The sequence below is a fragment of the Typopeltis vanoorti genome, chromosome 15 (genome assembly GCF_054136105.1).
Source record: "Typopeltis vanoorti isolate ZY-2024b chromosome 15, IOZ_Tvanoo_1.0, whole genome shotgun sequence".
In the NCBI taxonomy this organism is placed as follows: Eukaryota; Metazoa; Arthropoda; class Arachnida; order Uropygi; family Thelyphonidae; genus Typopeltis; species Typopeltis vanoorti.
This window is the reverse complement of record NC_143563.1, coordinates 25,815,886-25,829,076: the sequence shown is the minus strand read 5'-3', so window position 1 is coordinate 25,829,076 and position 13,191 is coordinate 25,815,886. Positions and strand designations below refer to the sequence as shown.

At 36.6% G+C, this 13,191-nt stretch overlaps 1 protein-coding gene across 2 annotated transcripts; it reads right to left on the bottom strand.

Annotated features, from left to right (window-relative positions):
* Window positions 1-3,695: 3,695 nt before the first annotated feature.
* LOC150098523 (uncharacterized) lies at window positions 3,696-8,726 on the bottom strand. Of its 2 annotated transcripts, none has more exons than XM_090405374.1 (2): window positions 8,644-8,726; window positions 3,696-5,240 (listed from the first exon to the last, which is right to left on the bottom strand). In XM_090405374.1, exon 2 carries the CDS (start codon window positions 5,043-5,045, stop codon window positions 3,822-3,824), a length of 1,224 nt encoding a protein of 407 aa, XP_090261500.1. In that variant the 5' UTR covers window positions 5,046-5,240; window positions 8,644-8,726; the 3' UTR covers window positions 3,696-3,821. The 2 variants fall into 2 exon arrangements, with proteins under 2 accessions (XP_090261500.1, XP_090261499.1); XM_090405373.1 differs by lacking the exon at window positions 8,644-8,726 and adding an exon at window positions 7,070-8,120 and having other exon boundaries at window positions 3,696-5,237.
* Window positions 8,727-13,191: the final 4,465 nt, after the last annotated feature.

The following is a 13,191-nucleotide window of genomic DNA, read 5'->3' as shown; positions in this document are numbered from 1 at the left end:
TTTTGCTGTTCTTACCACACTTGTTACCCTTCTGGCCTGTGCTTCATACCATTCATGTGCCTGATGGTCACCTTTCTCCTTAAATTCCCTCCACAGTTGTTTCTTTTTTTGCAGCTCAAGCTTAATGGTGTTATTCATCCATTTAACCCCTACTTGATTTATTATTCAGACTCCAGGTATACAGTCAGCCATTGCCTCCTGCAAACACTTCTTATCCACCTCCTATGCACTATCAACATCCAGCCCTTGCAGTTTTACATGCCATGGCACTGAACCAATCGAACTCCTAGGCTTTTCATACTTACCAGTCCGATAATTCCACATGTACGCTGTCTTAATTGTAAATTCCATACCTTTAGCCACCTCCCAAGTCAAGGTCCTATGATCACTCTCACCAATTGGTGGCAACGTGGTGATATTCATTACAGCCAAATTCTCAGCTGCAATTACTAGGTCAAGCACTCTCTGACCCCTAGTATTTTCCATTACATGCTGTTGCAGATAGTTATTGGATATATTGGGCAGATAGATAGTTAGATATATTGGACAAGGTAGATGCATATAGTTTTTATAATTAAATTTTGCAAAGGCTTCTGATAGACTGCCACACCATAAGTTCATAATCTGAAGCAGATGGGATTGCATGATAGATAGATTAGTTAGTTGGATAGGCAACTGACCTCTAAAATAGATATCAGCAAGTTGTCTATGGGAATGCAATATCCCAAAAGTGGAAAGTCAATAGTGGTGTACTACAGGGATTTGTTTTGAGACCATTATTTAATTTGTATATTAATGATATTGGGATGGGTTTAACTGATGATATACAACTGTTTGCAGTTGATGCAAAACTGGGGACAGTGACAAGGAATCAAGCAGATGTGGTTTTGCAGGACTTGAATAGATTGTATGAATGGGTAACAGTATGATATTGTCAGTTCAATGTTGTAAAGTGTAAGGTTTTGAAATTTGGTAGGCAACAAATGCAAAGTATACATGGTGAGAAAATTTTTGAGAAAGTTGAGAAGACAAGAGACCTTGGAATGTGGTAGACAATAATCTAAAGTTCACAGTCACACTGCACAAGCTGTGATGCTATCACATCAGATAATGGCAATGATGCAGAGAATCTTAACATGCAGAAATAATGAGGTTCTGGTTTCATTGTATAAGGGCTTGATCAGGCCTCATATGGATTACTGTGCACAGATTTGGGCCTCTTGTTTTCATGGTGATGAGAATATATTGGGAAGGGTCCAGAGATGACTAAGATGGTAACTGGTCTTTAGGATGTGAGATATGAAGACAGATTAGGGAATGCAGTTCGTAAATCTTTGTAAATAAGAGGAACAGATGGGGGATATGATTGAGACAGTTAAGTTAATAAAGGGTTGTTATTGGGTTGATTGGAAGAAATTTTTTCCTAGAATGAGGGAAAGGGTAGAATAGCAGGAACATCGCTGGAATCTGTATAAGGAAGGTGTGAGTAGGGGCATAAGGAGTAAATTCTTTGCATGGAGACTGGCATGCATTGCTTGTGTTCTTTGCATTATCTACAGATTATTCCTTGTCCCTTCTTGATCTGCCCTTTTGAAACTCTTCTTACTTGAGAGATATTTCATGGATGGATACTTAGGAGATTTTCCAAATTGCAGATCAAGAAGGTTCAAGGGCCCATTCCTAGGTAACATAAGGAAAAGAAGTAATTTTTTTACCTTGAAGTAATCATCCCACCATCTACTACCAACCCTGCAAATTTACACATCTCAATCTATTCTCAGTTGACAATTCAGTCCTGATGTTGTTACCTGCATTTGTGCCCACTAAAGTTTCTTCATTCTTTCGAAATTCAGCAATCAGATGTAGCCTAATCAGGATTTATACAACAGAATCATCACAAACCTTCTCTCAACTGACCTCCCTATTGCAACAGTCTCAAGTATTGAGCATTGTGGAAACCCATGTTACTTTGATTTCTTCCCAAATACTGCTGTCTAATAACTCACCAATCCAATCCTCTAGTATGATATCTAAACTCCGTATAGTTTAAATATCAACTTACTATGAGAACCCTGTGAAATGCTTCTGCAAAATCCAGAAAATCATAATATACTCATTTCCTTGTTACTTTATTATTAATGTGACCAATTCACTAAACAAGACTACACCTCAACCCATCTGTTCCATGCTTTTCTCCACAAATGATCATGCTTCCAGTTTTCAAATTCTGTGTAAGAGCTCTTACTAATTCTTCCAAAATCTAAACCACTAATGTGGAAAAAATAAAAGTAGCTTATAGTTTGATGCTTCTATTTTCATATCCATTCTTAATGTAACAACCTATCTCAATCACTCACTCACTTTTTACTGATTCTTCCAGTCACAACTTTCATTACTAAATCAATGATACTGTCATTCCTTAGCAAGTTTTCTTAAAACATGAAATATTTTTCCATTACCACTGCCCTGTTGATATTTCAAGTACTTTAGTATTCTAAATGCACCTTTCATTCTGTTGGGAGGGAAACCTAAAATAAGAATAAAATATTTATGAAATAATAATTAAGCAGTTCTGGTATATCATTTGCATTCATTATCCTACCATTTTCTTTATTCAGAATGGTCATTTTGCTTTTGCAATAATGTTGTTTTCCTAGTGACCACATAAGCAAGGAAAATCCTAAGGATTATATTCACCAGATTGTAATCCAATCAAACATGCCTGAGATGCTTTAGGTAGGTGCATTTCTGCTCGATTCGTGCCACCATGATTGCTTCAAGAGCTCAAAATTGCTCTCACAGAAGAGTGGGGAAATATCCCACAAGACCCGTTTGATCATCTTATCTAGTCCACGCAATCAAGATGTACTGCTGTTTTTGCTGTTAATGGAGACCATACAGTCTATTAAAAATTAACAAAAGCTTTTTGGACTATTCTTGTTAAAATTATTTCATGCTAAAATGTATAATTTGTTAAATTTGTAATAAATATTGATTATTTAAACAATATTTCATCAATTACACCCTATCCATAAGTAAGACATTTATTCATGTATAAAGTTCACAATAGTTATAATTATTTGCAGAAATTTATAATTATCAACAGAAACTAAAATATCCCCTAATTGTTTTGAGCAGTGTAGTATGATTTTACATGCATGGTCAACTTTTTCTCAACTCTAACAGAAGTAACTATGCCATACAGCATACCTACAATTCCTGAAGTTAATTTTTCATTCCACTAACCTTGGAAGATATATCAATGGTTCTACTTTTACTCTAAAATGTTGAACTCTTATCCTATGCCTTAATCACATATATTGAGTAATAGTCGAAAAGGAGATTAATTAGGAGTGTGCCATAAAATACTAAGCTCACTATATATATATATATATATATATGTTTAAAAGTTTATCATATTTAAATGAGAACAATAACTGCCTGTGAAGTTTCCAGTGCAAGGTGCTCACCATTGATCTGATTTGTACAAAACTTGCACTTAACAATAAATTATGGATTATAAAAAAGAAAATGGGATTTCCTTTTTAATAAATTATAGAATGTGCAAATAGCAGGTTCAACATATACTTAACATAAAAACAGTTTAAACAAATGCAATTAAAATATATTTATTAAAAAAATATAGAAATACAATTTTTTTTATAAAAATTCAACAGATAAATATTTAGCAGTGAAAGACATCAGAATATAAAGTCAATAAGATAACATGAATTTTTACCAACTATAATTACTGCATCTGAATAAAGGGTGCAATGCAATATTAGTCAATCCACATTGCAATGCAATACTAGTCTATGAAATCACTTCTTAGAATTTGCAGATGAGATTGAATTCTTCTGGGAATGAACTAATAAATGCCTTTTCAAGTAATCCATTCTTACAAATCCCTTACCACAATTTTCACAGGAGAAAGGTTTCTCATGAGCATGAATTAACAAGTGTCTCTTAAGATCGCCTAATCTTGAAAATGCTTTGCCACAAACTTCACAAAAGAAACACTTTTTTTGAGAATGAACCAATAAATGTGTTTTTAGATCCCACAACCTTGAAAATGCCTTTCTGCATGCATCACAACTGAATGGCTTTTCTTTATCATGACCCAATAAATGTTTTTTTAAGGCATCCGATTTTGGAAATGTCTTACCACATGTTTCACAATAAAAAGAATTCACCTGAGTATGAACAAAGAAATGCGATCTTAAATGACGTGCTTGAACAAAAGCTTTGCCACATATTTCACATGAGAAGCACTTCTCAGGATGATGATCTAGTAAGTGGTTTCTCAAATCATAAGATTGTTCAAAAGTTTTGTTACATGTTTCACAAGAGAAGCACTTCTCCTGTGTATGACCTAATAAATGTATTTTCAGAACACTAGAGTGTGCAAATGCTTTGCCGCATATTTCACAACAGAAAACCTTTTCCTGAGTATGAACTAATAAATGTGTTTTCAAACTTCCAGACTGTGCAAAAGTCTTCCCACATGCTTCACAAGAAAAGTGCTTCTCCTGAGTATGCACTAAAAAATGTGCTTTTAGATTTTTAGATCTTGAAAACGCTTTTCCGCATATTTCACAGCAAAAGAGTTTCTCTTGAGTGTGTACTATTAAATGCCCTTTCAGATCATGTGACCTTGCAAACCTCTTTCCACATAATTCACAAAAAAATGGTTTCTCTTGTGTGTGAATTATAAAGTGTTGTTTGAGATTTCCCTTAAGAGAAAATGATCTGCCACATATTTCACAAGAAAAAGGCCTCTCATTACTATGAATTAATAAATGGTTCTTAAGATTATGATTCTTTGTAAATATTTTGCCACATATTTCACACTGAAAACATTTCTGATTATCACATACTCTTTCTGATTCATCAGATTTCTCTAACAGACCTTCCTGATTACTAAGGTCTGTTTCCAATTCACCAGAGTTTTTCAAGAAATATGTTTCACTATCAAGAAGTTCACTTTCTGATTTATGAAATTCTTGTAACAGTTGACCATTTCTTCTTTCATGATCTTGTGACATAGTTTTCTAATTATATATTAAGCAGCTGGAGTTTCTATTGAAGAACACATGCAACGTATGTTTTCATCAGCAAATTCTAATTCTAAATGTATGAATACACATAATTTGTGAAAATGCAATAACCTAACATTCTGAGTTGTCTGCTTCTGTTTGTTTTGATGTATATCCAAATTAATGTTTATGTTCTACCTGCTGCTGAAAAAAATAAAATAAGATGGTAAATTAAGCAGATCAAAAATAATATACCACAATTATACAATTCAAGAGTTTTACATTTGAAAGATTAGAAATAAGTATAGTATATCATATAGAATACTGTCTTATTATTCTGCACTGTGTTTATTACTAAAAGAGTCCTGTATGTATATTAATGCCATATTCCATTTCTTTCTTTTTGTACAAAAAGGAAACTACTCAGATTATTAATGAAAGTTTAAATTATGCATCATCCCAAAATGCCAGTTTTGAATTTTGAAAATTAATTAATAAAGCTAGCGATGCTGTAAGGAGCATTCAACATGAAATATTCTGTTATCCTAAACCACTAATAGCAGATTTTGGATAAACAAAACATTTTCATGTTGCATGGTCTTCATAACTTGCTATTTTGTTAATCATTTTAGGTCATAACTTGTAATGTAGTTTGGCTAATGTTTATCTTTGGTGTCAGATATTTGTCAGGATAAGTATATAATTAATCCAGAATACCTTTGTTTTTGGTTTTCACATTACCTACCTATAATTTTCCTAAAGGCAATGATTTGGCTACATGTTGACTCCTGTGCACAGATTTGATCACTTGCAAGGTAGTGGAGAGGATTCAGAGACAAATGACCAAGCTCATGACAGGTCTGTGGAATGTTCAATATGTAGAGATGGAAGGTTTGTGTGGGTTGCAGAGTTTAGCTGATGGCAAGAGGATAAGGATTATGATATAAACTTATATATATGAACTCAGAAGTTGTCTAAGAGGATGGTTAGTAAAGGTGTGCAGACTAGGTTCTTTACATGAAGAGTGGTGAATGAGTGGAATGGATTGGTAGAGGTGGTTGTGAGTGTCCCCAGTGAATAAGTTAAAGGAGATACATAAGTATTGTGTTAATGGGTAATGTGGGTCTCTGCTGATAAGTCTTGAATAATTGGAATCAAATAAATAATATAAATAAACAATATAAATAATAATAATAATATGGAGGATGCCCTCCATTTTTAATTAATACAATGGCATTACATCTTCATAATATTTATCTTACATTTTGTCAAGGATCTTCCTGTGGCTTATGTGTAATTACGTGTACAAATAATGTAAGTCAGTGAATCTGATGTTATGCATATCAATTTGGTCACTTGGTCATAGCAATTCAGTCTAAACTCACCATTATTCAAAACTGTTCACTCAAATAAATAAATATATATGCATAGATATACATGTTTCAGGCCTCTAATCAGGACACACATATACTGCTGGTGCACAAATTTGGTCACCTTGTTTTTAAAAGGATGATATGTTGGAAAGGGTGCAGAGCAACTGAGTAAGGCAGCTTCTGATGTCTGGAATGTTAAATATGAGGAAAGGTTGAGATTCAATTTACAGTCTAGTGGATAGGAGGAAGAGGGGTAATATGATAGAAATATACAAGTTGGTAAGGGATTGTTATAGGATCAATGTTGACAAGGTTTTCATAAAATGGTGGGAGATCAGAGGAGAACAAGAGGTCATCCCTAGAAGCTGTATAAGGAGGTTATGAACAAAGGAGTGAGAAGCAGGTATTTTTTGCATGCACAGTTGCGAATGATTGGAATACCTTGACTGAGAGTGTGATATCTGCAGAGAATTTGAGTGTATTTAAGGCATGGTATGATGAGCTATATGACAAAGGAACCTCCTAGATGAGTCTTTGATATCCATGGAGTCAAATAATAATATTATACAGTAGCAAACAGATTAATCCGAATAATTACATTTTAAAGAAAAATTTTAATTTTGCAAGAAAATAAGTACAAAAATTAAACTCCAACTTTACCTAATAATTTATATGTGCTGCTCTATTTTTAGTAAGTTCATTAATTCACTTAGGCATGGATTCTACCAACATAGAACATAGAACACACTTTGCTTATTTCTGCACCTCGAAACCATACTTTTATAATGGACTGTATTAAGTTATGTTTTGCATCATAATTTAATTTTCCAAGTCTCTTTTTCACTATGGCCTACAAATTTTCTATTGGGTTAATATCAGGAGAGTAGCTGGCCATTGAAGCAACTGGATGTTGTGATTTTTGAGGAACACTTTCACTTTTTTTTTTTTGAAGTGTGACATGGAGTGAGATCCTGGTGGAAGATGAGTTTTCTTGTCTTTCTGAATCTGTGAGACCATTCTTTTCTCCAATACTTTTATGTATTGGTCACTTTTCATCATACTGTCAACAGGCACAAGTGATCCTGGACCATCATGTGTAAATAACCCAAGAACATCTTTTTAACAGGGTGTTTAGGAGTTTGCTGAAGGTGGGTGAGAGAAGTCTTCTCAGTTGCTGATTTGCAAACATAGCATATTCACTCTCTTTGGACAAAGAAATGACTCTCATCTGAGAATATGACCTTCCACTTTTCAAGTCTAATCTCTGTACAATTTTGCCTGCAGGAGCCTTTTTTCAATATAGCCTTCATCAACAGTTGTTTCTTTCTTTCTTGGTCTATGGGCAGTCTTTTCAGCTTCCAACAATCTTTGACAGACTATCATATCACAACAATTAATCCCACTAGCTGCCAAGTCTATATTTAAGTCTGCAGCAGGTAATCTTAGATTCATTTTGATTTTCCTAACTACCAAATAATATTGAGTAAGTGTAGTTTCCCTTTTTTCAGGAGAAAAAGGTGCCTCACATCTGTTTAAAATCGCATTAATAATACCCAAACCAACACCATGCTCATTGGCATTTTATCTCTGAGTCATGGATGTGTGCTGAGGAAGAGTACATATATTTTTAACACTTTCTTAGAGATGTATATGTTTTCGAGCTATACAAAGCGAATAAAACACTACGAATTTCAACTTGTTTAAGTACACACACTATTAATAAACATTGTAGAAACAGTTAAAATGCGAAGCACTTTTAGGAGACCATTTCTTGTAATAATTACCTGACACATCTAAGGTGTCTCAGTACTCATTATAGGGAGAACACTACTCCATTCAACACGACTGATTACCGTCTCTCTCGCCTACTTAATCCGTCAACTATACAACTACCACCAACGCCATTTACCGTTACCACCACATATTTTTGTCTGTAAGTTGCGTATGTTCTCTTCGTTGATTTTTTTGCATGGGGGATGAAAAACCCAAATTTTCGAAGCAAAAAAACAACAACTGCTCTCTCTGTATGGGTTCGGCTAACTGATCTTCAACTGTAAAAGCCGATATAAATATTCCTCTCGTCAAGACGAGAATCGAACTGGTATCTTTTCCAATCAAAGGGAGCAATGTCCTATTACTGCTGTCAAACCAAGGTGATACACTTTGTAAAATCTTATTGAAAAATACCTTTTTCGTTTGCGCACGCTAAGCTACTCGTTATCAAATTCACTTACCAATTTCAAATATAGCCTGGTAAAAGAATAAAAACAATACTAATTTGTATGATGGAGAAGGACATTAAACAGCACACCTGAAGTAACCTGAATTTCATTAACTGCGCCCTCTATAATAATTGTAAAGTTTCGGCTAGCATTGACTGTTCTACTGGTACCATACATAGGGACGAGCAGGGATGTAAACAAAAAGAATGTAAAATTAAAACAAAAAAAGGTGTTTTATCGATAACATCCGATTTTGACGCCATACAGCTATTTGACACCTTATGCACTATGCAAATTTCTGATCCTACCACAAGCAAATATTTTGGAAGCAGCTCAGTGGAAGTGCCGTTTGCACTCCACGGTACTTGACTGTCCGAAGGAAGACGAAGATCTAGGTTCAAATCTAGTCGCCGACTAGAGGAACATTAGCTAAGCCTTTCTTCCACCGGATCCCAAGTTAGTCGATCTCTGGAGCTGAAAAGCGGTTTTTTTTCTCTAGGAAACTCTGGTTTTTCGTCCCGTAAACTCAAGGAAATAGACCGTAGGACCCACCCTACTTTGACAATAAATATGTAGTGTTAGGATCATGACCACGAGATGGCGACATTTGTCAGCCACCTCTCTTAACCCGATGCTGGATATTATAGGTGATTGTCTTGGGCCAGCTATCTATAATTAGCCTCAAGTGGAGAGTGAACTGCATCTCCCTCAGTCCCCAAAAGTTAGATAGGGTTAAAATGACCTCGCCTACTTAAGGGAATTAAAGGCAGTAGGGGTTTTTTTTTGGTCTGTATAAGTCTGGTAATAAAACGAGTTTAGCTGAACGATGTCGCATTCACAGACTCCCAACGTGCGATGGTAGTTGTGTGTGTGTCATATCAAGGGTCCATCTGTCCGTAATATTACTGCCTGTCTCAGTATACAGAAATCCACCGTTCCTTATATCATTCGTGAAATGGAAAGTTGATTTCCATCCACATAGCACCATAGCAGGAAAGTTGATTTCCTGCTATGGTGCTACCATAGCAGGAAAACGCCCTGAGAGGAACCAAAACTCACTGACCGAGATCGATGAGCTCTGTCTCGAATGTTCCAGCATTTTGCACGGCAGCAGCAAACCCGGCAGTCAACCTGGACTAAATGCTGCAGGACATCTATCAGCACTAGAACTGTCAACAGAGAGTTGCATGCGTTACGTTATCATTGCAAAGCTGCTGTGAACAAGCCACATATCACCCCCCCACACACACACACACACGCACCTTCAACGACAAGCAACGTTTGGACTTTCTCCGTTCCTGGACCATAGATGATTGGAAAAGGTTTCTGTGGAGAGATGAAGCACGCTTCAAAATGTGTCACTGTTATGTCGTGTTTGGATCCGGAGATTAACAGGAGAAAGGTTCTAGCAGGACTACATCATTCCAACTGTCAAGTCTGGCAGAGGCTCGTAATGTTTTTTTTTTTTGGAGGGAGGGGGGATTGTTTCATTTGGATGAGGCTTGGTCCATTGGTGGATGTTGTAATAAATAAATATAGTAATAAATAAAAAATATAAAAAAAATCAGCTAACGCCTTTTTATTCCCGTATAAAGGAGTAGGCGAGGCCATTTAGCCCTATCTGACTTTTGGAGACTGAGTGGGCAGTTCAATCTCCACTGGTACCCAATCAGAGACAGATGGCCCAAAGCTATCACTAATTAAGCGGTACGCAGTGAAGAGAGACGGCTCAAATGTGCCGCCATCTCGTGGTCCCTAACCCTAACACAATATATTTAATGTCTGAAATAATGTGGGTTCTACGGTCGATTTTCTTGAGTTTACAGGACGAAAAACCCGAGTTTCCGGGAGGAAAAACTTGCTTGCCCGTGTCAGAGATCGACTAACTCGGGAACCGGTCGAAAAAAGGCTTAGAAAAATTTCCTCTAGTCGGCGACTAGACTGGAAATGAAGTCTTCCTTCATGCGGCCTAGCGCGGTGGTGGGCAAACGGCACATCCACTGAGCTACACAGGCTAATAAAATAGCTTAATAATATTTAATACAGTCGTTTCATTATTAATACATATATCTTTGATCAAATAATTAAATATTAGACAAACTTAAGGTAGTTATATGAATATTAAATTATAAAATAAGTTATTTACATTAAATAATGTTTACAAGTCTAGCCTTTGTGATGGAAGATCATTGATTCTGATGAAACATGGATTCTGAACCAAATAATAATTACTCTAATCTCTACATAATCAGAATCCAACAGCTGGGAAAGCAAGAATAGTTGCTGCCCCACCACTCCATCTCGTGGAAAAAACTGTCAACAGTACTTCCGGAACACATTGGCCCCGTTTCTCACATCAGCTCCAAAAAAGAAATTGAAAGTGCATTCAAGAGTCTGACCCAGCAAATTAGCACAGTTTTAAAGGCTGCCTCTACCACGACCACGTTTTAGCCTAATCGACTACCTGAAGACATGAATTTAATTAGGGACAAAAATAAAGCAAGGAAAAGGTACCATAACACCCGTGCACTTCAAGACAAAAAGATCCTCAAAAAGCTAAACAATGAAGTTAGAAGCAATTAAAGCACAGAAAGAAACATGGGAAGCCATGCTAGTCTCTATATCACCCAGCGAACACTCCATCTGGAAGAATATTAAGAAACCTCAGAAACAAAAACAAACCTCTTCCCATACTCAAGTCAGACAGGGGTCTCATACACATGGACGCAGAAAAAGCAAAAGAGATAGCAAGAAATCTAGAAACATCTGGACATCAATCATATCTACAAAATCCACCGCCACGTCAGATACGTACTAAAACACCCCGATGCCTGCACCAACAAACCTGCAACCACCTCACCAGCGGAAATCTGCGAAGTCATAAAGAAGCTAAAGAATAAAAAAGCCCCCGGTCCTGATGGCATTACGATTAGAATTATTAAACTACTACCCCGAAGAGCGATTGTACATCTCAACACAATAATTAACCCATATTCAGATTCAAATACTTCCGCTCCTATTGGAAAGTGGCAGATGTGGTCGCAATGCATAAACCAGGTAAAGATCCACATCTGCCTAAAAGCTATCGACCCATCAGCCTGATCTCAGACTTAGGCAAAATTGCCGAAAAAATCATTCTCTCCAAACTCCAAGCCGCAGTAAATGAGTTTAATACCCTTCTAAAGTAACAGTTTGGCTTTCGACAACATTACAACATTACTCAACAAATTCAGAGACTAATTGAGTACATCACCACTGGTGATGAACATTGGAGTAATATATTGGAGCAGTCTTTTTCTACATAGCAAAAGCTTTTGATAAGTTATGGCACTTTGGATTACTACATAATCTCATCTCAGCTGGCATACCAACAGGAATGGTCCACCTAATTAAATCATATATCCAGGACAGATACATACAAGTGAAAATAAATAGAACACTTTCAACCCAGCGACGGATCTCAGGGGCATTTCCCCAGGGGTCCCTACTGGCACCGATCTTATTCTCGATATATATGGCAGACATCCCGCACAATCCAATTTCATCCATCGTAGCCCTCTATGCAGATGACACATCAATACTGGCCAGGTCTCTACAGCCACATCTCATCACCAAAACACTGCAAGAAAATGTACTAAAACTAGAACAATGGTTCTCCAAATGGAGACAAGTGAATCCCCCAAAAGAGTATTGCAATGCTTTTCACTTGAAGACTGGCATATTCCAAGAGGGACCTTTACCTGTTCAACATCAAAATTCCCTGGCAAACAGAAACAAAATATCTCGGGGTAATACCGGACAAAAGATTAACATTCAACCCACACAAAGGCTCATGCGCCAAGGCATCTAAAGCCATCGCACACCTCTACCCTCTAATAAACAGGAACAGCAGGCTAAATACCAGAATCAAAGTATTCCTCTACCAACTGATGATCCGCCCCATAATTACATAAGCATCTCCAGCCTGGAACCACACATCCAACACTCATCCTCATCCTCAAGCTACATTGGGTGCAAAACAAATGTTTGCACATGATACTAAAAGAACCATGGTTTGTAAGACACGGCCAACTGCATAGAGGTACAAACATTCCTGGTGAAACATGCTGCAAGCTATAATGAAACAGACCTCTTCAAACATGAGGCCAAAAGCCATCCTAAATACAAGCAATGACGAGTAATCTCCGTGCCCCCAGGATGAGCTTATAGCTCATAAATTTTCCTCTTCAATTCGCCCCTATCAGACAGCAGGGAATAAAAAAGCATATTGCTTCACCCTTCTAGCCAGTGATGCTATGTTATGCAGTTATGTTATGAATTTATATATCTGTCGCGTCTTGCATCTGTGGCGATGCAAATCCGTCACCGGTTCATTTGCTTTAAACAGCGATGATCAATCAAATAACTAAGTAATTTTGTATCTCATTTATCGTCAAATTCAAAAAACGTGACAGTGAAAAATAATAACGTTAAACCAACCAAGTCAACCAACAGTAATGGCTAGGAGAATTTAGCAACGATTAGTGGAGCGAAATCGGTAAAATCTGCAGTTAGTAATTT

Coding starts and splice junctions, on each gene's coding strand:
- LOC150098523 (XM_090405374.1), bottom strand. CDS start 5,045: ATGTCACAAGATCATGAAAGAAGAAATGGTCAACTGTTACAAGAATTT.